The sequence below is a fragment of the Protobothrops mucrosquamatus genome, unplaced genomic scaffold (assembly GCF_001527695.2).
Source record: "Protobothrops mucrosquamatus isolate PMUCROS unplaced genomic scaffold, P.Mucros_1.0 scaffold3820, whole genome shotgun sequence".
Taxonomy (NCBI): domain Eukaryota; kingdom Metazoa; phylum Chordata; class Lepidosauria; order Squamata; family Viperidae; genus Protobothrops; species Protobothrops mucrosquamatus.
Window position 1 is genome coordinate 61,929 of NW_015389772.1, and position 23,055 is coordinate 84,983.

Here is a 23,055-nt window from a genome sequence, read left to right on the forward strand (position 1 = left end):
TGACTTGAGAATAAATAGGTGGTCTTCTAAAGCCGCTCCGACTTCTGCTGGGACATGCCCAAGCTCTACCCGTGTCCTTCCATTGCATTCTTTAGACTCCCCCCCCCCAACAGCAGTTCATTTGGTTTCTCCCCAGTCTCAGCACAGATTTTCCTTTCCCTGCAATGACAAACTTTGAAAATGTTTTAAAAAGCCCAGGAAGGATGATCAGAGCTGCCCGTTGAGGCTAATCTTGGCCACGGAGATGCTTTCTGTATATTCGACCTCGCCCTTCTCGTAAATGATAAAGAGACAGTGATCGGCCCCCAGAGAATTTCCCTCCAGGGCTGTCATGGAGGAATAGCCGCTGGAGCCTCTCCAGATCAGCAAGGGCTCTTTCCACCAAGAAGACCCGTTGGTGAAACTCCAGCGCAGAGTCAGGTTGACCCCTGCAAGGGAAAGGAAAGAATGCATAAAGCGGTTACTTCAAATGGTCACTACATGAATGGCTGTAAGTTGAGGACTACCTATATTTCTCAGCCTTGCCAACATTCAGATGTGTGGACTTCAACTCCCAGAAATGGTGAATGGTGAAAAAAGTAAGGTTCTACATTTAGGCAAGAAAAACCAAATGTACAGGTATAGTATAGGGGGTACCTTGCTCAATAGTAGTAACTGCGAGAGGGACCTCGGAGTCCTAGTGGACAATCACCTAAATATGAGCCAGCCGTGTGCTGCAGCTGCCAAAAAAGCCAACACAGTGCTAGGCTGCATTAACAGAGGGATAGAATCAAGATCACGTGAAGTATTAATACCACTTTACAATGCCTTGGTAAGGCCACACTTGGAATACTGCATCCAGTTTTGGTCACCACGATGTAAAAAAGATGTTGAGACTCCAGAAAGAGTACAGAGAAGAGCAACAAAGATGATTAGGGGACTGGAGGCTAAAACATATAAGGAACTGGAATTGGGTATGTCTAGTTTAACGAAGAGAAGGACGAGGGGGGACATGATAGCAGTGTTCCAATATCTCAGGGGCTGCCACAAAGAAGAGGGAGTCAAACTATTTTCCAAGGTGCCTGAAGGCAGGACAAGAAGCAACGGGTGGAAACTAATCAAGGAGAGAAGCAACCTAGAACTAAGGAGAAACTTCCTGACAGTTAGAACAATTAACCAATGGAACAACCTGCCTCCAGAAGCGGTGAATGCGCCAACACTGGAAGTTTTTAAGAAGGAACTGGACAGCCATTTGTCTGAAATGGTATAGGGTGCCTGCCTGAGCAGGGGGTTGGACTCGATGATCTCCAAGGTCCCTTCCAACTATTATTATTATTATTATTATTATTATTATTATTATTATTATTATTATTATTATTATTATTATTATTATTATTATTATTATTATTATTAATAATAATAATAATAATTCCCCAGCCAGCAGGCTGGGAGTTGAAGTCCCCTTATCTTAAAAGTTGCCAGGGTTGAGAAACACTGGTTTAGCGGTATCTGCATATATTAACAAGAGGTTCAATGGGTTAAACGTTTCAAATTCTCACGTGTCTCCCCCACACCCACTGTTATTCTACATTCCTCTTGAAAAGTTTTCAAGGGATCCAGTCATTTCCAAGAATTTCAGGATGTGTTTACAGATAAAACTGTGAAAGTCAAAAGTCCTATCTTCTGATAGGTAATCTGTCCTTGGGGTTTTAAGGTTATTTCTAGACAATTGCCTGAGCTTTTTTTTTTTTTCAGGTTCCCCTTAAAAATCCTGTGACTTGTATCAGTTTTGAAATAGTATTCTTACCACCTCATTTTTTCCAGGAATACATCATCAAAATAACTCTCTACCTTTCTCTATTTTTCTTATCTAATTTATCCGACCACCACATCGCTATTAAAATGTTTGTTTTCCTTTAGAGCAGACATGTCAAACACAAGGATGCGGCCCGCGAAGTGGTTTCATGTGGCCTGCGAAGCCATCCTGGAAACAGTAAGGGAACGGCCCCCACTGCTTTGGCCCTGGCCCAGGCCGGCCCGCCAGGAGCCAATGTACAATTTTGTGGTGGCCATCTATGCTGAAACGCATTCAGTCTCCCTCTGACTTTGCCCTGGTACCCATCATGAGCAACCTGGCTAAGGAGAGCAAGCACAGCAGCGGCAGCCTTGAGGAGGAGGTAAGTGCAGCTGGGCGCCCCCTTGAGGAAGTGGGGCTGGGCTTGGTGCCACGGGTGCTCGAAGGCCAGGCTGGGCATTTGACCTCTGCTGCCCAGGGTTCTGGGCAGCCTGCACCACCATCCAGCCCCCCCCCACATGGCCTGAGAGGAACAGTGAGGCTCTTCCAGTGGACCATGCCTTGGCGCTTGCCCCGGTCCTAACCCCTTCTGCCAGAGACCCTCAGATCTGTCCCACTCCTGCCCAGGCCCCCACAGGCACCATTAACGTGAACAATGTAGAGCTGGCCATGCCCACCCAGTAGGTCACACTCACTCCCTCCACGCCCACCCAGTAGGCCGCACCCACCCTGGCTACATCTCTTTACTGTGCTTAGTTATAAGTACGCAACAAGTAAAACTATTACAGCTATGAAAATTTGTTCTTGACAATTGCAGACCTTTCAACGTGTATAGGGAGAGCACCGCTGTATAAAGAAAAAAAGAATCAGCAAAAACATTTCCCACCCCACCGGTTTGAGTGAATTTGGCCAATTGCGGTTTAATACACTAAGGCAGGGGTCTCAACCCCCCAGGCCGTGGACCAGTACTGGGCCACGGCATGCCAGCAACCAGTCTGCACAAACAAGCAAAGCCCCATCCGTGGGATGCAGGCAGCACATGAAAACATGCCCCCTGCGGTCCATGGAAAAACCTCTCTCCACGGAACTGGTCCCTGGTACCCAAAAGGTTGGAAACCTCTGCACTAAGGTCCAACAAACAGTAGCATTGTGCAACTTGTATGCCCAGGTGCAAATATATAAACAGAGAGAGAGAGAGAGACAATCCCAATATTTTGATTATTATTTTTTTTTACTCACGCAACTGACGATGGGCTGGATTCGTGAAGAAAACCAGACCAGATTTGACAAGAGCCCCTGCAGCCACTGCAGGATCCACTAAATGCTCGTCAAATCTCACGTTCTCCAGCGGAAGGGTCTCACAGCCATCGTAACTGCGTACCACGATGCGGCATCTGCAGTGGTAGAAATTCTCATTCCTGGCGTTCACCACCACGGAGCCATCTGGTAGCTCATAGGGCTGTTAGAAAAGGAGACCGATGAAGCTGAGAAGATTTAGGGAGAAGCGATAACATTCTCTCCTTCCTGTATATTTGGGCAGGGTCTCACACTTTCTATTGCCACGGTTTGTGGGTCACAATGACTAGGCTCATGGTTTTTAAAGTTAAATGATTACTACACAGAAGACATGAGCCTGCAAATGAAGTAAAGATGATTTGGGATAAACACCAGTACTCTTTCTCTCCTCATTTGGGTAAGATCTCACACTTTGCATTGCCAGTTAGTTTAAACCAGTGTTTCTCAACCTTCACAATTTTAAGGCATGTGGACTTCAACTCCCAGAATTCCACAGCCAGCATTGCTGGCTGTGGAATTCTGGGAGTTGAAGTCCACATGCCTTAAAATTGTCAAGGTTGAGAAACACTGGTTTAAACCATCAAAGGTTATGCACCAGAAAGAAATAACTCCTAATTGTAGTTTAATTACTCAAATGAGCTGCCTAGAGGCGGCTTTGACAAGATGGGCGGCATATACGTTTAATAAACAAACAAACAAATCTGTCTGGATTGCAGGTAGCCCTTGACTCACAACCACAATTTAGCCCAACATTCCTGTTGCTAAGCAAGACAGCTCTTAAGTGAATTTTGCCCCATTTTACAACCTTTTTTGCCACAGTTGTTAAGTGAATCATCGCCGTTGTTAAGTTAGTAACAGGGTTGTAAAGTGAATCTGGCTTCCCCCATTGACTTTGCTTGCACAAAAAGTGATCACGTGACCCTAAGAACACTGCAACCGTCATGAATACATGCCAGTTGGTTAGTCTGAATTTTGATCACATGACCACGGGTATACTGCTAGGTCGTAAGTGTGAAAAACAGTCATAAGTCATTTTTTGCAGTGCTGAACGGTCACTAAAAAAATGATTGTAAATCGAGGACTACCTGTACATAGGATTCTGGGCTATCTATGGCTCAAGTTATAAAATACAGTACAGGTAAGTCCTCAACGTATGACCACAGAAAGGAAAAATTTCTGTGGCTAAGTGAGAAATGTGTTGAGTTTTGCCCCATTTTGCAACTTTTCTTGCACATTTGTTAAGTGAATCGCTGCCGTTGTTAAATTAGTAACGAGGTTGTAAAGTGTATTTGGCTTCCCCCACTGACTTGGCTTGCACAAAAAGTGATCACGTGATCCCAAGGACACTGCAACCGTCATAAATATGAACATCTGAATTTTGCAAGCATCTGAATTTTGACATCACCATGGGGATGCTGCAATGGTCTTAAGTGTGAAAAACGGTCATGAGTCACTTTTTTCAGTGCCACTGTAACTTCAAATGGTCACTAAATGAATGTTGTAAATCATGGAGTACCTATAGGTAGACGAATTGGCATAAGTTGTCAACATGTGTCACTATAGTATTGGCAGGTCATTAGGACCGGGTCCACGGAGTCCATGTCTCCAGAACCATTCAGAAAATGAAGAGATGCCCGTGTATCAGTCCCATGAAACAGCTGAGGCATCACATCAAAATATAGTAGAGCAGTGATGGCGAACCTTTTAGAGATTGAGTGCCCAAAAACTGGCCCCGTCCCCGCTCCACCCCATCTCCAACCCCACCCCACCCCATCCCCCACCCCACCTGCCACTCACCGCCTCCAGCGCCCACCGCAGATCACCCAGGCAGCCCAGCAGCGTCATGGCGGCCACGCCCTTTGCCTGCGCCCTGCAGCATCAACTGTGCGGGATGAGGCATGAGGGCAGAGTCTTGTCTACGCTGCCTGGCTGCCATGTCCTTGGCTGTGCTGCTCCGTGTGGGCCACGCTCGGGGGCGACTCTCCTCCAGGGGGCTGCTGGTGAGGGGGTTGTGGAGGGAGGCGAGGCTGGGGCAACGGTACGTGTGCCCACAGAGAGGACTCCGAGTGCCACCTCTGGCACGCGTGCCAAAGGTTCGCCACCACTGTAGTAGAGCATCTGCACTCCACAATTTGGCTTAAGTCCCTAGCTCAGGGGTAGGCAACCTTGGCTCTTTTATGATTCATGGACTTCAACTCCCAGAATTCCTGAGCCAGCATGGCTCAGCTTGGAAACCTCTCCCTTTCCCCTCAGCATGGCTGGCTCAGGAATTCTGGGAGTTGAAGTCCACGAGTCATAAAAGGAGCCAAGGTTGCCTACCCCTGAGCTAGCCTGCCAAATTCTAGGGACCCTCTTGCAGTAATCTTCAATCTATTCTCGTATGGCATCCTTTCTGAGTCCTCCTGAACTCACCGGGATGAAATTCTGAATGAATTTATACAGGATTACATTGCCTGGGTTTCAAGCTCCTTTTCTGGAAATATGAAGAAGGCTACAGTCCAGTTTGCCTTTCTCTTTTAAATCCATTTAAAATGTAGAGAACTTACTAACTTTCCATTTAACAGAAATCCTCTGGAATCCTACAACTACAGTATAACCTGAGATAATCTTGTGCAATATTTAGAATATTGCAATTCTAAAAGGAATGTAGAACTGACCCTGGGAAAAATGTAAAAGTTGCTGATCAGAAAGGAAGAGATTGAGCTGTGAAAGAAGAAAGAAAGAAAGAAAGAAAGAAAGAAAGAAGAAAGAAAGAAAGAAAGAAAGAAAGAAAGAAAGAGAAAGAAAGAAAAAGAAAGGAAGGAAGGAAGGAAGGAAGGAAGGAAGGAAGGAAGGAAGGAAGGAAGGAAGGAAGGAAGGAAGGGATTACACAGTCCACAGATTGAAGGAAGTGTGAGACAGAAACTCAAAACAACTCACCTTGATTTTATTTCCTAAGAGGGGACACAGAGACATTTGTTTGGGCTTTCAAGATTACTGATGTATTCCTCACAACAATAAAATAGCATTTCTGAAATTCCTGCAATGTCTGTTTCCTGACTGGGCCTAGCTTGAAGAGCTGAAAACAATCCTGAAAAACCTGTCCCAAGTCTTTGTCCTGTCCTTCCTTATAGCAAACTTGAAGAACAAATTATGCAGGTCAGAGACGGAAGAAAATCATGAGAAACAAACACTAGCCCTGCCTTGATTAGTGTTTCTTTCTCACGGTTTTCTTCAATCTCTGATCTGGGTAATTTGTTCTTCAAGTTCCTCCTTAATAGCTTGCTCAGTGGTTCTCTCATATTTTCCCTAAAGTCGGGTATAAATGTCCACCATCTACAAATTATGTTCTAAATCAGTGCCTTCTTTGATTCTTCATGAGACATCATACCCAAATAGCCAAGGTTCGACCGTCACAGTTATACTGACCTGGCATTCATCAGGATTAAAGTCACTGTAATTCTTCTGCAGTCCGTAAGGGATGCCATGCAAGGGCTGTCTCCCGTAAAGCCAGGTCATGCCGTGGTCATCACTGAGGAGGCAGGAGATCCCGTCCAGCTTTAAAGTCCCATGACCACAAACGATCAAGCGTCCCTTCTTGGGCTCGTAGCGTTTCTGCAAACCAGGACAGATTGGTTAGTGTGGTGGGATATAGTGGACTGGATCCCCAAAGTGGGAAGAGGTGCATTTCAGAGGAATGACAAGACAGTCCAGATATGTTGTGTGAGAGAAGAGGGTGAAGACATCAGCTCTCTAACTCTCAGGCATGGACAACCAGATCCACATGTGAAGAGTTCAATTAGCTACTTTATTGCTCATCCCTGTAACTCAGGAATCTTCTCTGGATAAGGTTCAACGGCATTCAGGGGGAGAGTCGGACCTTGCCCACTTGTGCCTATGTAGAAATTCCAGACTAATTCCCCACTTGATTCCTCCCCCTGGCTCAGCCAGTCTCTCTCCGACACTAATGTTCTCAGAGTAGATGCTTGATGTAGATAGCAGAGTGCTTCAGTTTGGCAAGATTCTGTGTATAGGTATGGAGCAGGGGTAGGCAACCTTGGCTCTTTTATGACTCGTGGACTTCAACTCCCAGAATTCCTGAGCCAGCATGGCTCAGCTTGGAAACCTCTCCCTTTTCCCTCAGCATGGCTGGCTCAGGAATTCTGGGAGTTGAAGTCCACGAGTCATAAAAGAGCCAAGGTTGCCTACCCCTGGTATGGAGCAATAAAGAACTCTGCTTGGAAGCAACACCGTGGGTCTTCTCTGGTTTACTGGGCATGTCAGCTAGGAACGTGAGCACTTAATTGCTATTTCCTTTGCCACTGCACTGCTCTTCTTCTCTCCTCCATCCCTTTCTCAAAAGGGAAAGGCAAGGGCGCACTTCGTTCTTCTATGAAAATGCTGCCTCTGCTTAAGATTGGGGAAAGGCTTTTTTCAATAGCTGATCTGGGATGGCCTTTCCCCTCCCCTCCATTGCAACAGATTCTATTTAACTCCAGCTGTTCCTTTAGCAGAAGTTTAACAACTTACTACCAGAGAAAGTTTTGTACGACATCTTAAAAATATGCCCTTCACCCAGTGAGCTGTGCATTGCATGATCTTGCAATCACTTTGACAGGTTCTTCTTAGGAATGAAACAGGCCACAAACAAGAAGTACATTTTATTTCTTTTTTTGCTGCAAGGGAGCTTTCGTTGCTCTGCAAACCAAACTGAAGGTTTATCTGTTTACTTCTAGATTTCTGTAACTGGGCTTCCATTTCTTATTTCTATATTATCTCCAGTGTTCTAGCTTTTTAAAATTTCTGTACTTGCACCTTATTTTTTTTGTATGCTTAACCTATTTAATTCCACATCTGTACCTTATTTCTGTAAACTGTGCGTGTGTGTGTGAGAGAGAGAGAGGTGTATACATATATGAAGGAATAAATCTTATTTCTACATAAATTATACATCAGTGCCTGATTTCTATAGATGCTCGTGTCCATATATCTGGAGAGTTCTATGGATTTTGATATCTTCATGCCCACATTTCTTATAAGTATCTTTTTTTCCTCTCCTCCAACAATTAGAACTGGATTATCTATGCCTTGTTAATGATTAGTCTTCTTGGAATATGGTTAAACATATTCTGGATATGGATGGATAATTTTCTACCAGGTATAATGTAGTAGCTGATGCTGGAGAAGACTCTTGAGAGTCCCTTGTACTGCAAGGAGATCAAATCAGTCAGTCCTAATGGAAATAATAATAATAATAATAATAATAATAATAATAATAATAATAATAATAATAATAATAATAATAATAATAATAATAATAATAATAATAATAATAATAATAATAATAATGATAATAATAATAAAGTTGGAAGGGACCTTGGAGGTCATCGAGTCCAACCTCCTGCTCAGGCAGGAAACCCTATACCATTTCAGACAAATGGCTGTCCAATCTCTTCTTAAAAACCTCCAGTGTTGGAGCATTCACCGCTTCTGGAGGCAGGTTGTTCCATTGGTTAATTGTTCTGTCAGGAAGTTTCTCCTTAGTTTTAAGTTGCTTCTCTCCTTGATCAGTTTCCATCCGTTGCTTCTTGTCCTGCCTTCAGGCGCTTTGGAGAATAGCTTGATTCCCTCTTCTTTGTGGCAGCCCCTGAGATATTGGAACACGGCTATCATGTCCCCCCTCTCCCTTCTCTTCATTAAACAAGACATAGCCAATTCCAGCAACCGTTCCTTATAGGTTTTAGCCTCCAGTCCCCTAATCATCTTCGTTAATTAACCCTGACTGTTCTTTGGAAGGACAGCTGCTGAAGCTTGGCCACCAAGTTAGAAGAGAAGACTCACTGGAAAAGACCCTGATGTTAAGAAAGATGGAAGACAAAAGGAGAAGGGGACAGCAGAGGTTGAGACAGTTAAATAGTGTCACTGATGCAATGAACATGAATTTGGGCAAACTCTAGGAGACAGTGGAGGACAGTGGAGCCTGGCAGTCTATGGTCCATGGTGTTGTGAGCAGTCAGACACAACTTAGCGATTGAACAAAAATAACATAGGGTAGCAGTAGATTTCCACAATAGACAAAGCATTAGACTAGGTGGTTTCCAAGATCCTTTCCAAAATTACATTCTACGATTCGTGATTCTATGAGTTCAAGAAATTACATAATTGACAGACATTTCCATAATATAGATCTGGGGGTGCCCAACCTGCAGGCTATGGCCCACTATTAGACTGTGAGGGGTTTGCAACCAGGCCACAGAAACGCACGCACATTCTCAATTGGACAAGCAGCGGGGGAGCGCGCATGCGCTTCATTTTAAGTGAGCGGTTGGCCCGCGTGCATGGTGCTTGCGCAAATGGAGCTGCATGAAGATGTGTGCGCTTGCCAGCCACTTGCACGAAACAATCCCCTCCCCCCCCTCCAGTCTGCAAAGACGGAAATGCTGGGGAACTCTGATATAGATGGCTATGAAATGAAGTATTTACTTTTAGTCACAGGAGGGGATTAACCCAAGTATTAACTCTGTGTCAGAGTTAAGATCAAGGCTGTGTTAATCACAGGAGGGGAATTTTTTTTAAAAAAATTATTTTATTCAAATACAAATAATACAAACATAACACATATAAATCTAAATAAAAAACAGTATAAAAAAATACAAATACTACAGTGCACCCACACCCCTGGAGACCATTTTTATTACCTATATTTCATCTCATATAACAACTAACAATATACAACATATTTCAATATTGTGCCTTTATCCCCTCCAAAACAGCATGTATTCTTGAGCAGGTTTATTCCCTTTGCCTTCCACCAAGACTGTTTTTATAAAATCATCCCATATTTCATTATAATTGTTTACTTTAATCATCCCTTTTTAAAATTTAATTTATCATTTATTGCCATATTCCATATTTCATTATACCGCTCATTTCTTTGAATATCCCAATTCCATCTCCAATACTTAACCATCACTATTCTAGCTGCCATTATCAAATTTACGATCAATTCCTTTTTTTTGCTTCATTTATATCTTGTTTTTCCACCAGTAACAGTAATGCGATCCTCGGTGACATGTCTAAATTTACCTTCAAAAGTTCTCTAATTTCCCTAAACACCATGTCCCATATCTTTTGTGCGCTGTCACAATCCCGCCACATATGTTTATATGTTCCAATCTCTTTCTCGCACCTCCAGCAAATATTTGTATATTTAACATCTATTTGATTTTAATTTGCGTGGTGTTAGTACCACCTCCATATCGCTTTATATCCATCACAGGAGGGGAAATAAGTAACAGGGAAGTTGTACAAAGTACTGACAATCCAGCCAAACACCTGTCACCAGACCTGTATGCTTTTCCATATTGCAACCTGAGGATGGCATGTGTGAATGACCTTGGGGAAAGAGGGGAGGAGGTGCTGCCTAGGAAACAATCAGACAAGAGAGGCGGGAGCCTCAGTGGCCTAATGGTCAGGGGAAGAAACTTAGCAAGGACCCACCCCAATGGATCAAGCAGTTAAAAGTAGTAACGGAAAGCTGACCCTTTCAGACTTGAGAGCCTTGAACACTGGGCGCTATCTAACAAAATGAAATTCAATGGTGAAAAAAAGTAAGGTTCTACATTTAGGCAAGAAAAACCAAATGTACAGGTATAGTATAGGGGGTACCTTGCTCAATAGTAGTAACTGTGAGCGGGACCTCGGAGTCCTAGTGGACAATCACCTAAATATGAGCCAGCAGTGTGCTGCAGCTGCCAAAAAGGCCAACGCAGTGCTAGGCTGCATTAACAGAGGGATAGAATCAAGATCAGGTGAAGTGTTAATACCACTTTACAATGCCTTGGTAAGGCCACACTTGGGATACTGCATCCAGTTTTGGTCACCACGATGTAAAAAAGATGCTGAGACTCTAGAAAGAGTACAGAGAAGAGCAACAAAGATGATTAGGGGACTGGAGGCTAAAGCATATAAGGAAAGGCTACTGGAATTGGGTATGTCTAGTTTAACGAAGAGAAGGACGAGGGGGGACATGATAGCAGTGTTCCAATATCTCAGGGGTTGCCACAAAGAAGAGGGAGTCAAGCTATTCTCCAAAGCACCTGAAGGCAGGACAAGAAGCAACGGATGGAAACTAATCAAGGAGAGAAGCAACCTAGAACTAAGGAGAAACTTCCTGACAGTTAGAACAATTAACCAATGGAACAACCTGCTTCCAGAAGTGATGAATGCTCCAACACTGGAAGTTTTTAAGAAGAGACTGGACAGCCATTTGTCCGAAATGGTATAGGGTTTCCTGCCTGAGCAGGGGGTTGGACTCAATGACCTCCAAGGTCCCTTCCAACTTTATTATTATTATTATTTTGTTAACGTAGCCTTATACAACGAAGCAGAATTAGTTCATCTAGTCCCGTTTGCTCTCTGGTTTACCTGGGAGGGGTGGCAGAAATTTGTTCTTTTGTAAAATGGCAGTTGATACGGGTCAATATTAGCATTGATCCCAATGCTACAGCTATTGTTCTATTCCAGTCCTACACCATCACTGTAACATGTATAAACGGGGTAATAAAAACAGCAAATAATTCAGCACGTTCTTACCACCTCTATGTTCGATGTGTAGCCTCACCTGGATGCCATAGCCTGGTCCGGGCGCAAACATGGTTGTGCCAACTTCCTCAGAGAGGTTCCGGGGACGACTCCATGTGATCCCGTCATCCAAGCTGCGGATTATCATGACACTGGCGGTGGAGCATCCGTAGTAGTGTGCACAGAGAGTATATATCAAGAACACCACGTCCTTTTCCCAATCTACCACCACAGCTCCAAGGTTGAGACCATCTTTGAGGGAACCATCATCAACTATGAACGAAGTTGGACTCCAGTTGGCACCTAGAAGGACAAGCAGATCATGGATTACATTTCTCTGCTCTACACAGGCCAGGCTTTTTCAGTCGGATACCATCCTCCTCTTGGATTGCAGGTATCCTCGAGTTACAACCATTTGTCTAGTCTAGTGACTGTTCAAAGTTACAATGGAACTGAAGTGACTTATGACCGCTTTTCACACTCACGACCATTGCAGCATCTCCCTGGTCACATGATCAGAATTTGGATGCTTGGCAACTGGCCTGTATTTACGATGGCTGCAGTGTCCCGGGGTCATGTGATCACTTTTTGTGACCTTCTGACAAGCAAAGTCAATGGAGAAGCCAGATTCACTTTACAACCCTGTTACTAACTTAACAACTGTGATGATTCACTTAAAAACTGTGGCTAGAAAGGTTGTAAAATGAGGCAAAACTCACTTAACAACTCTCTTGCTTAGCAATGGAAATTCTGGGCTCATTTGCAGTCATAAGTCGAGGATTACCTATATTTCTACTCAGGGTCTGAATTATACTAGAAAGAGGAACTGGGGGATGGGGGAAAGGGAAGAAATGTTGAACAGACCAATAAGCTCCACCCCAACACCCTACAATTTTATTCAAGTCAAACTCAGAGTAGTATAATGTAATTATAGACAGTCCTTGACTTACAGCCATTTTTTTTAGCACAGGGGTCTTCAAACTTGGCCCTTTTATGATTTGTGGACTTCAACTCCCAGAATTCCTCAGCCGGTGTGCCTGGCTGAAGAATTCTGGGAGCTGAAGTCCACAAGTCATAAAAGGGCCAAGTTTGAAGAACCCTGATTTAGCAACTAAAAAAGGTTTATGACTTATGACTTAATATAATTATTAAGGCGATTTTCCCAATTTACACCCAGGCTTCTTCCAATAGAGCCACCCCGCTTCAGTAATAACGGGATGGTGGGTGTAACTGGGAGATGTAATTCTACAACATTCGGAGGCGCCCACATTATGGACTGATGACTGAAAAGCTGGTTGTAAATTCCATAAACACAGAACATCGTTGGAAACTTTGTACACCAACATTTCTCCAACTGTGTCAACTTTAAGCTTTCTGGCTGGGAAAAACTGGGAGTTGAAGTCCACACGGCTTAAAGTTGACAAGGTTGAGAAGCACTGTTTTAAATAGAGCAGGGGGTTGGACCAGAAGACCTCCAAGGTCTCTTCCAGCCCTGTGATTCTATGATTCTAGATGAAATCAGGATCATCCCCAAGAATTACACCTCTAGTTGCTTCTCTGCAGGCATCTGCCAACACCCCTAGACTTCTACCACTGAGACACAGACCACAGTCTATTCCAGTGATGGCGAACCTTTTAGACACCGAGTGCCCAAACTGCAACCCAAAACCCACTTATTTATTGCCGGGTGCCAGGTGGCCCACTGGGTGGGCGTGGCTGTGGTGGTCATGGCAGACTGGGTGGGTATGGCCAAGGTGGGCGTGGTCACCTCGATGTTGATCGTGGGGAGGGACCCCTGTGGGGACTGGGCAGGGTTGGGAGAGATCCAGGGGGTCTCTGGCAGGTGGGGCGGTGGGCAGGAGGCTCGTCCTGCAGGGTGAGGCGAGGTAAGGTGAGGCAGGGGCCGGGGCGGCTGCTGCCTGATACCATCAGCCCCCACACACAGAGGCCAGCGAGCGCATGGGGCCGACAGTGTCTGTCAGCAGCTCCACAGCCTGCCGCCAGCATTCAGAGAAGCTGGCCGGCCGGCCGATAGCTGAGGAGGCGATGCAGTGGGTTGTGCCCGGGAAAAGGAGAGCATGCAAGGCCAGGAGGAATGGAACGGGGGGGGGGGGAGAGGGAAACCAACTGTGCTGGGATGCATCCGACCATGAGGGACCTCGATGAGTTAGCAGGCGGCTGGTTGAAGAGGGACGGTTGCCATCTCCAGGACATGGCGCGCGTGCCCACAGAGAGGGCTCTGAGTGCCGCCGCCTCTGGCACGCGTGCCATAGGTTCGCCACCACTGGTCTATTCCATTCCCTCCTGCTTCTTAGCCTCACAAACCTTTGTCTGTCGATCTGCGAAAGGCTATGAATTTAGCTCCACTGTCAGAAGAAGAAGTCTTCCTGGCTTCCGAAAAGGCCAACAGGGTGCCGTAAGGCGTCGCGGTGATGAGAGGGATCCTGAACGTGTCCACCTCCCCGATTGCACCACCGCTGACCCAGAGCAATTGCTCCATGACGATGCGGGGTTTCACCTGCCAAGATAAACCAGGGAAGATCATCAGGCCTGGGCCGCAAGGAAGTGGTGGAGAAACAAGAAGCATTATCTATTATCTCTCTTTTTTTTTAAACAAGTTTTATTGGTTTTTTCATTCTTAAGCACAAACAAGTGCTTAAGAAACAACGTGGTGGCAGGGCAATCAATTGTCCACAAAACAAAGTCATATTCATAAAGTTCAGATTAAGTCATTAAAAACCTCCTCTCTTTTCCCTCCAATGACATATTATATTCAAATTGATATATTACAATACAACTAAATCAATCATAGCAATCCTCAATAATCTTTCGTCTAAATAAATACTTAAACAAGAACAATGAAGGAGGTACACAAAACTAGTTTATGCAGTATTCCAAGTGTGGCCTTACCAAGGCATTGTAAAGTGGTATTAACACTTCACGTGATCTTGATTCTATCCCTCTGTTAATGCAGCCTAGCACTGTGTTGGCTTTTTTGGCAGCTGCAGCACACTGCTGGCTCATATTTAAGGGATTGTCCACTAGGACTCTGAGATCCCTCTCACAGTTACTACTATTGAGCCAGGTACCACCTATACTATACCTGTGAATTTGGTTTTTCATGCCTAAATGTAGAACCTTACATTTTTCACCATTGAATTTCATTTTGTTAGATAGCGCCAATGTTCAAGTCTGTTAAGATCCTCCAGTATCTTAAGCCTATATTCTGGAGTGTTGGCTATTCCTGCCAGCTTGGTGTCGTCTGCAAATTTGATGAGTTCCCCATATATCCCTTCATCCAAATCATTGATGAAGATATTGAAGAGTAATGGGCCTAAAACAGAGCCTTGGGGTACACCACTGCATACTTCTCTCCATGTAGATTCCATTGAGGACTACACATTGAGCGCAGTTGCTCAGTCAGTTACAAATCCATTTGGTGGTGATGCTGTCTAACTCACATTCTTCTCTTATCAAGTAGTAGGTTGTGGTCTGTTTTATCAAATGCCTTACTGGAGTCCAAGTAAATTATATCCACAGCATTTCTCTGGTCCACTTGTCAAAGAATGCAATAAGATTTGTCTTGCATGCTCTGTTTTCGACAAACCCATGTTGGCTTTTGGTTATGACTTTGTTTGCCTCTAGGTGTTTGCCAATTCTTTGCTGGATTATCTTTTCCAGAATCTTCTCAGGTATTTAGGTCAGGTTGATAGGTCTGTAGTTTCCTGGATCCATTTTTTTCCCCTTTTTTGAAGATGGGAACTACATCAGCTCTTTTCCAGTCCTCTGGTAGTTCCCCGGTGCTCCACGATCTCTGAAAGATATAGTTCAGTGGTTCTGAGGTCACATCTGCCAGTTCCTTCAGAACCTTGGGGTCTAGTCCATCTGGTCCTGGTGATTTGAACTCATCTAAGGTAGACAAATAGTCACCATTTTCTTGCCTATCTTAAATTGTGTTTCTAATCTGTTTTTTAATGGTACTGTTTTTGATAGGTTGGACTGTTTTTTCCCTTTGTGTAAAGATGGATGCAAAAAATGAGTTCTGCTTTCTCCCTGTTGCTTGTGTCCTTCTTGCCACTTTCTCACACTAATGGACTAATCCTTTGCACCAAATTAAGTCTGTTCACTTTTGGACCCAAATCCTGAAACACAATAAAAACAAGTAAGAAACAAGCTAACACTCTTCAACTGCATAGCTGTATTCTTAGGGTTATAGTGTGGTTGAATACAATGAGACTTTCTTAAGAGTGAAAAATGGGATAAAACCAGAACTGAAATAGAAACACTGAATACCAAAAGGGAATTAGTTGTCAGAATCTTGAAGTTGAGGGAACAACTTCACAAAAAATGTGTAAGAGAGCAACAACTTAGCCACGAGACAAACAAAAAACAAAAAACCACCCTCCAATAAATGTAATTTTTATTAAGGATTTTAGTTACAATAATCAAATCTAATACAAATAAAAAGAAAGTAAAAGTGAAAATGCAAAGATATAGAAAAAAAGAGAAAAAAAGGAAAAAAGCGCAGAAAATGGGAAAAAAAGAAAGAAAAGCAAGAATATAATTAAGAGAAAGAAAATGCATAAATTACTTCCAACCTTCATCATAACAAATATAAAAGGTTTTTGTAATGCTTCACCGTCTTTTAATTCTTTATCTGACCCAGTTTTTATGTATAGAGAAATCCATAATGCATCATCTTTTCAGTTCTAGCAGAAAGTCCAAATAAGGCTAGCCAGAAATACCAACATATCTTAATTTAAACTTGATCAAAGAAACCAATGTTATATTCCTTCCTTTTACTTTTAACAGTCTTAATCTTTAGTCCATAGAATTTGATTTCTTTTCTTGATTTTTCTCACAAGATTCTAAAAATTTTTTTTTAACAAGCCTCTTTTGTAAATCCAATAAAAAAAAATATCCAGGTCACTCTTTTGGTTTATTTTGTGAATTTCTCTTTTGATTTTTAAAGCATCAGCCAGTTTCTTCAGCCAGTAGGTACAGAGAGTTGTCCTTTTTCATGTCATTCTTGTAGTTATTTGCAGCCTCACTTTTGGTCTCTTGTCTTGCCAAATAAAAACTTGTTCCTCGTTTGCTGGTTTTTTTTGTAACATTTTTTGGGACCATGTCTAAGCATAGAAGCAAACATTGATATTGACATTATACTAACTTCTGGATCTATTTCTCCAAATGTCCTTTGGTGTTTTCAATGTTCAAATAGTTTGTGTCATTTTATATTCCCAATTAATTACAGTGTATTTTTAGGTCTCTAATATCTTAAAAAATAGTTAACAAGCAATATCTAAACGTGATTAAAAAGGGAAGTTTATGAACATAATGTCTTTTAAAAGGCGTCGACTGTGGTTGTGAGCAAGACGGTTATTTCTGTTATTTCCCAGTACTCAGAACCCAGCAGGGACAACTGTCTTCTGATCTCCTTGTAAGCAACAACTGTTTAGAGCTCATGTGGGCAATCTCCTGTCCTCTCCTTGACCACAAAAGTTCTGAAGAGCTGGTTTACTCACCGGCTCTTTATTATTCACCACAATCGTTGGTTCTGCTTTTCAGTCTCCCATTTTTTCCTCCAAAAGCCCCAAGGAAAAAAAAAAATCCCCATCAGAACTAAGCATATTTAGAAATCACAAAAAAAAGAAAAAGAAAAAAAAAGAAAGAAACTACTCAAGGTAGTGGAACAGTATATATAACAAAGCAAATCCAATATTCTGATAATTTCAGGTTTCATAAAAGAAAAGGGGAGTTCCATGGAGAAATGCTGAGTTCCATGGAGAAAAAGCGTGATATGGAATATTATAAAGCTGACAAAACCGTCAAACAAATTTCCATTGCTTCTTACATACCCCTGACATTTCCTGTTATCTGCCAGGCATGTGATCAGAGGTGCAGATGAATCATTTTGCAAACAGCAGAATGTTTCTTGACTCCTACAGACTCACTGTGACATTAAATCTCATCTAGTTCTATCATGAGTTTGAAGTTAAAAATATGGATTTTATACACCCCCCCAAACAAACATTAACTATGGTTTTTTAAAAGTAAACTGGGGTGTAAGTGGCCTCCGAGGATAATATTATGCCCAACGTTTTAGGGGCAGCCAGCAGCTCCTCCAAAGTAATAATCAATTTATAACTGTTATTGTTAATAGAAGTGTTAGAAGTAAGTCTTCATCCTGGTTCATCCAAGCCGGGAATAAATAAGCAAACATGGCGACTGCTTTGGGAAGAAGGTTACAGTTTATTGCAGAAGACAGATAAGCAGCAGAGGAGAAGAAAAGAGAGAGAGCACATGGGTAGAAGGCCTTTTTATACCCCCTCCCAGCCCTGCTTGGAGTAGTTTCCTGTTCCTGTGGCATGAACNTGGCATGAACTTTGAGGCTATTTCTGAGTGTTTTTCTAGGCCTTGATATCTGTGGTTTAATCCCATTATCATATCCTGCTTCCCAGGTGATGGGGCTAATGACTCTTAAGAGCTTCTTTTGTCTTGAGATCCCTGGCTCCAAACTTCCTGATGGTTCCACATCTGCATATGTATAAGACTAGCTACTGCCCTGGGCAAAAAGATGAGGCCAGGTTTGGTTTCTGCTTTTCAAAAAAATGCTTTTAAAAGTCCTCTTGGTGAACAATATTTTTCCTGCCTTTTTAATATTTCCTTCTCTGGGTTAACTTCCCACAGAAGGGAAAATGATTAAATATGTAAATTACAAGTAATCTTTGACTTCAGAACCAGTTGCCTAAAGACCAAAGTTACAATGGACTCAAAAACCAGTTACTTATGACCCGTCCTTACAGTTAGGACTGCCGTACCATCCCTGCAGTCAGATCATCACATTTCTAGCGCTTGGCAATTGGCTCACATTTACAACAGGTTGTAGAAACTTGAGGTCACATGATCGCATCTTTGGACTTTTTTTGCTGTTTTCTGGCAAAAAAAAACCCCACCCATTGGATAAACTGGATTTGGACTTATGGCCATGTGATTTGCATGAAAGCCATGATATTGCATTTAATGACCATTGTAAAAATGACTCCGGTCATGTGGTGACTTGACTTACAAACACAACAACTTATGACCAAAATTCCAGGCTCAGTTTTGGTTGTAAGCCGAAGGTTACCTGTTCAGCAATTTTTTCCCTGTGCCTTCAAGTCAATCTTGACTCCTGGTGACTACATGGATAAATTCCCAGCTTGGAAGTGCCTAGCACCGTGGTGGCGAACCTATGGCACGCATGCCACAGGTGGCACACAGAGCCCCCTCTGTGGGCATGCGCGCCGTCGCCCCAGTCCTAGGCCTTCAGCTGGGTTTTATAAAATATTTTCGCTTTAGGCCTCTGCCACCGTGTGCAAAAAAAAAAAAAGGTTCAATCAATCAATTTCAACTTCTCGCGGTAAAAAAAAAGATCTCGCAAAGTTGGAATTGATTGAACTTTTTAGTCCCACCCAGTCTGGCGTTACCACTGCAGCCACGCCGACCCAATGGACGATGCCCACCCAATTGGCCACACCCACCCGGCACCTGACCATACATAAGTGGGTTTTAGGTTGCAGTTTGGGCACTCGATTTCTAAAAGGTTCACCATCACTGGCCTAGCACATTTTTTCTTCCTGGGACTGAGAGAGAGGGATTGGCCCAAGGTCACCTAGCTGGCTTCATGTCTAAGGGAAGACTAGAACTCAGAGTTCACTGTCTTTTATAGCTAACTGGCTCTCAGTTATATAATATAGAATCGAATCGAATCAAATAGAATAGAGCTGGAAGGGACCTTGGAGGTCTTCTAGTCCAGCCCCCTGCTCAAGCAGGAGAACCTATCCTATATACCATCTTAGACAGGTGGCTGTCCGGTCTCTCCTTAAAAACCTCCAGTGGTGGAGCACCCACAATTCCTGGAGGCAAAACTGTTCCACTAGTTCAGACATGTCAAACACAAGGCCCGGGGCCGGATGTGGCCCGCGAAGTGGTTTCATGTGGCTCGCGAAGCCATCCTGGAAACAGTGAGGGAACGGCCCCCACTGCCTTGGCCCTGGCCCAGGCCGGCCGGGAGCCAATGTACAATTTTGTGGTGGCCATCTATGCTGAAATGCATTCAGTCATAGCTCCACAAGGCCCTGGAACCAGCGAGGAACCAGCGAGGAACCAGCCCCTGCTGCGTCAGCCCCACCCCCTGGGTGCGCGCTGGGGAGGTGTCACCCTTTGTGAGGAATGGATAAATGCACCATCGCCTGGAAGTGGCCAGCAAATGGTGCTCGCCTACCTCACATATCCGGCTTGATGAGCCGGAGGAGTTTTGGCAGGCAGCGGGGAGTTTTGGCAGGCAGCGGGGTGCTCTCCTCACAGCGCCGAGAGGCTGAGCTGGGTGGCGCAAATCCCAAAAGAAACGCGATGCCGCCCAGCTCCTAGCCTGCCTGGTTTCAGCAGGCAGCGGGGCGCTCTCCTCACAGCACCAAGAGCTGAGCCGGGTGGGGCAAATTGGATGAGAAGTGCAATGCTGCCTAGCCCCCAGCCTGCCCAGTTGCAGCAGGCAGCAAGGTGCAAAGCTGGCAAGCTTCGCACCGCCTGGCTCAACCTCTCGGCGCTGTGAGGAAAGCGCCCCGCTGCCTGCCGAAACCGGGCAGGCTGGGGGCTGGGCAGCATCACACTTTTTTTCAGATTCGCACCGCCTGGCTCAGCCTCTCGGCGCTGTGAGGAGAGTGCCTCGCTGCCTGCCGAAACCGGGCAGGCTGGGGGCTGGATGGCATTGTGCAGGTCATGTTGACTCTCACACTACTCATGGCATCCCCTCCTCCAGAGCCCACCAAGCCAGATATGTGAAGTAGGTGAGGGCCATGTGCTGGCCACTTCCAAGTGATAGTGCATTTCTTCATTCCTCACGAAGGGTGACCCCTCCCCAGCTGCGTTTCTTGCCTGTTTTTCTTCCTCCCTCATCTCAAATATTTTCCCACCACTCTGTACTTAGGAAGGAAAAAAGGAGAGGGAGGGTCTGAGGGAAGTTCCTGCCTTAGTCCTGCCCTGCTGCCCTTTCCCCATCCCCTTGCCCCCTCCTCCTGGCCTATCCTGGGGGTCTCCCATCCTATTGCTAAGGAAGCTTTGGATACAAAGCCGGGTCTCCTCCCATGGAGAGGGAATGGGCCTCCCTCTGACTTTGCCCTGGTACCCATCATGAGCAACCTGGCTAAGGAGAGCAAGCACAGCAGCAGCAGCCTTGAGAAGGTGTTAAGTGCAGCTGGGCGCCCCCTTGGGGAACTGGGGCTGGGCTTGGTGCCGCGGGTGCTCGAGGGCCAGGCTGGGCGTTTGACCTCTGCTGCCCAGGGCTCCCGGCAGCCTGCACCACCATCGAGCCTCTTCCCGCCTGGCCTGAGAGGAACAGTGAGGCTCCTCCAGTGGACCATGCCTTGGCACTTGCCCTGATCCCACCCTCTTCTGCCAGAGACCCTCAGATCTGTCCCACTCCTGCCCAGGCCCCCGCAAGCACCCTTGATGCGAATGATGTAGAGCTGGCCACGCCCACCCAGTAGGCCACACCCCCCCCCCCCCAGGGCAACCGCAATGCTGATGCCGCCCTCAATGAAATTGAGTTTGGCACCCCTGCACTAGTTAATTATCCTCACTGTCAGGAAGTTTCTCCTTAATTCCAGGTTACTTCTCTCTTTGATCAGTTTCCAACCATTCTTGGGATAATATAATAATATAAATTATACATATATAATTATTTTTCTTTAATTAACAACTCTTTAGATTTTTATCTTGTCTTTTCATGTATAACCAAAGGCGGCAAACATACTGATATTCCCTCCTTCCTCCTCCTTTTTTACCCACAAGAATCCTGAGGTGAGTTGGGCTGCCAGCCATTTTCAGGCATAGGATGAAATAAAACTCAGTCTCCTGGTTTCTGGGCCAGTACTTTAATCACTAAACTAAACTGGTTGTTTTAATATTTTAGCCTAGCTTTCATCTTGAATTGCAACCCTACACCACTACTCAAAGACGAGAAGCAGCCCTCTGCCTTAAAACTATCACATGTATTATTATTATTATTATTATTATTATTATTCGAATTTATATCCCGCCCTTCTCCTTGCGGACTCAGGGCGGCTGACAATCAATTAAACAGTATGTAACTATACTTTAATAAAATCACGGTTTACAAAAGAGAGTGATACATGTAGTTGTAAACTTAAACTAAACCAATCGCATCTTGGATTAGCACAATGCAGGAATCCTATCTTTTCCCATATTATCTAGGATGAGATCACACTCCCTTTGGCACAAAAGCTGGCTGGAGGACTTTAAGCCAATCCCTCTGTCTCACCAAGATAAAAATATGATAACATTATTTAAAATTATCCCTGAATAGCACTACACCCACACCCAAAGGACGCTTACTATCAGCTGATAGTCAAACTCCCTTTGAAAGCATCCATGCAAGATCTTCATACAAAACCAGTTTTGGGCTGTCTTATTTTTCCCCCCATCCGTTTTATCGTCTCTGATTCTAGGAGACTACCTACCAGGGGTAGGCAACCTTGCTCTTTTATGACTGGTGGACTTCAACTCCCAGAATTCCTGAGCCATAGGAATTCTGGGAGTTGAAGTCCACCAGTCATAAAAGAGCCAAGGTTGCCTACCCCTGGCCTAGACAAATCCCTGCGGTTTTCTTGGCAAGGTTTTTCAGAATTGGTTTGCCATTGCCTCCTTTCTAGGGCTGAGGGAGAGGGACTGGCCCCAGGTAACCCACTGGCTTCATGCCCAAGGCAGACTAGGATTCACAGTCTCCCATCTTGTCTTGTCTTAACCTACTATACCAAATTGATTCTATTCTGGTGTTAGTGGTTTCCTCCCCCCCTTCTTCTCCCATTCAGAGATTTTAGTGTACAAATACCACATATTACAGTGTCTCATTGATATAATCGGGGTTGAGATCTGATCAAACCCCATTGGTATTTTAAAGCCTTGGTGGTTATGCACATTTCCTTTGCCTGTAAGCATCACTATTCAAAACTATTCTATTTTTGGAAGCGGGAGAGTTCATTTATCAGGTTCGCCTGATTCACCAGTTGCGGCCTTTTCTGGACCGGGACGCCCTACGCACGGTCACTCATGCCCTTGTCACTTCCCGCCTGGACTACTGCAATGCTCTCTACATGGGGCTCCCCTTGAGGAGCACCCGGAGGCTCCAGCTAGTTCAAAATGCGGTCGCGCGGGCGGTGTTGGGAGGGACTCGTCGCTCCCATGTTACACCGCTTTTGCGCGAGCTGCATTGGCTGCCGGTGGCCTTCCGGGTGCGCTTCAAGGTGCTGACTATCATCTTTAAAGCGCTCCATGGCATCGGACCTGGTTACCTTCGAGACCGCCTCCTGCCACAGATTACCCCCCACCGACCTGTACGCTCCCACAGAGTGGGTCTCCTCAGG

The 23,055-nt window shown here is 44.6% G+C and overlaps 1 protein-coding gene across 1 annotated transcript in view; it reads right to left on the reverse strand.

Annotated features, from left to right (window-relative positions):
- Positions 1 to 104: 104 nt before the first annotated feature.
- Positions 105 to 23,055, reverse strand: part of NEU1 (neuraminidase 1) — a 27,761-nt gene continuing 4,810 nt past the window's right edge. Inside the window, exons 2-6 of the mRNA XM_015827629.1 lie at positions 13,958 to 14,150; positions 11,673 to 11,935; positions 6,479 to 6,664; positions 3,014 to 3,233; positions 105 to 428 (exon numbers count right to left, since the gene is read on the reverse strand). Coding sequence (XP_015683115.1) covers positions 208 to 428; positions 3,014 to 3,233; positions 6,479 to 6,664; positions 11,673 to 11,935; positions 13,958 to 14,150 — 1,083 coding nt within the window. The 3' untranslated portion in view covers positions 105 to 207. The remainder of the gene's footprint in view (positions 429 to 3,013; positions 3,234 to 6,478; positions 6,665 to 11,672; positions 11,936 to 13,957; positions 14,151 to 23,055) is intronic.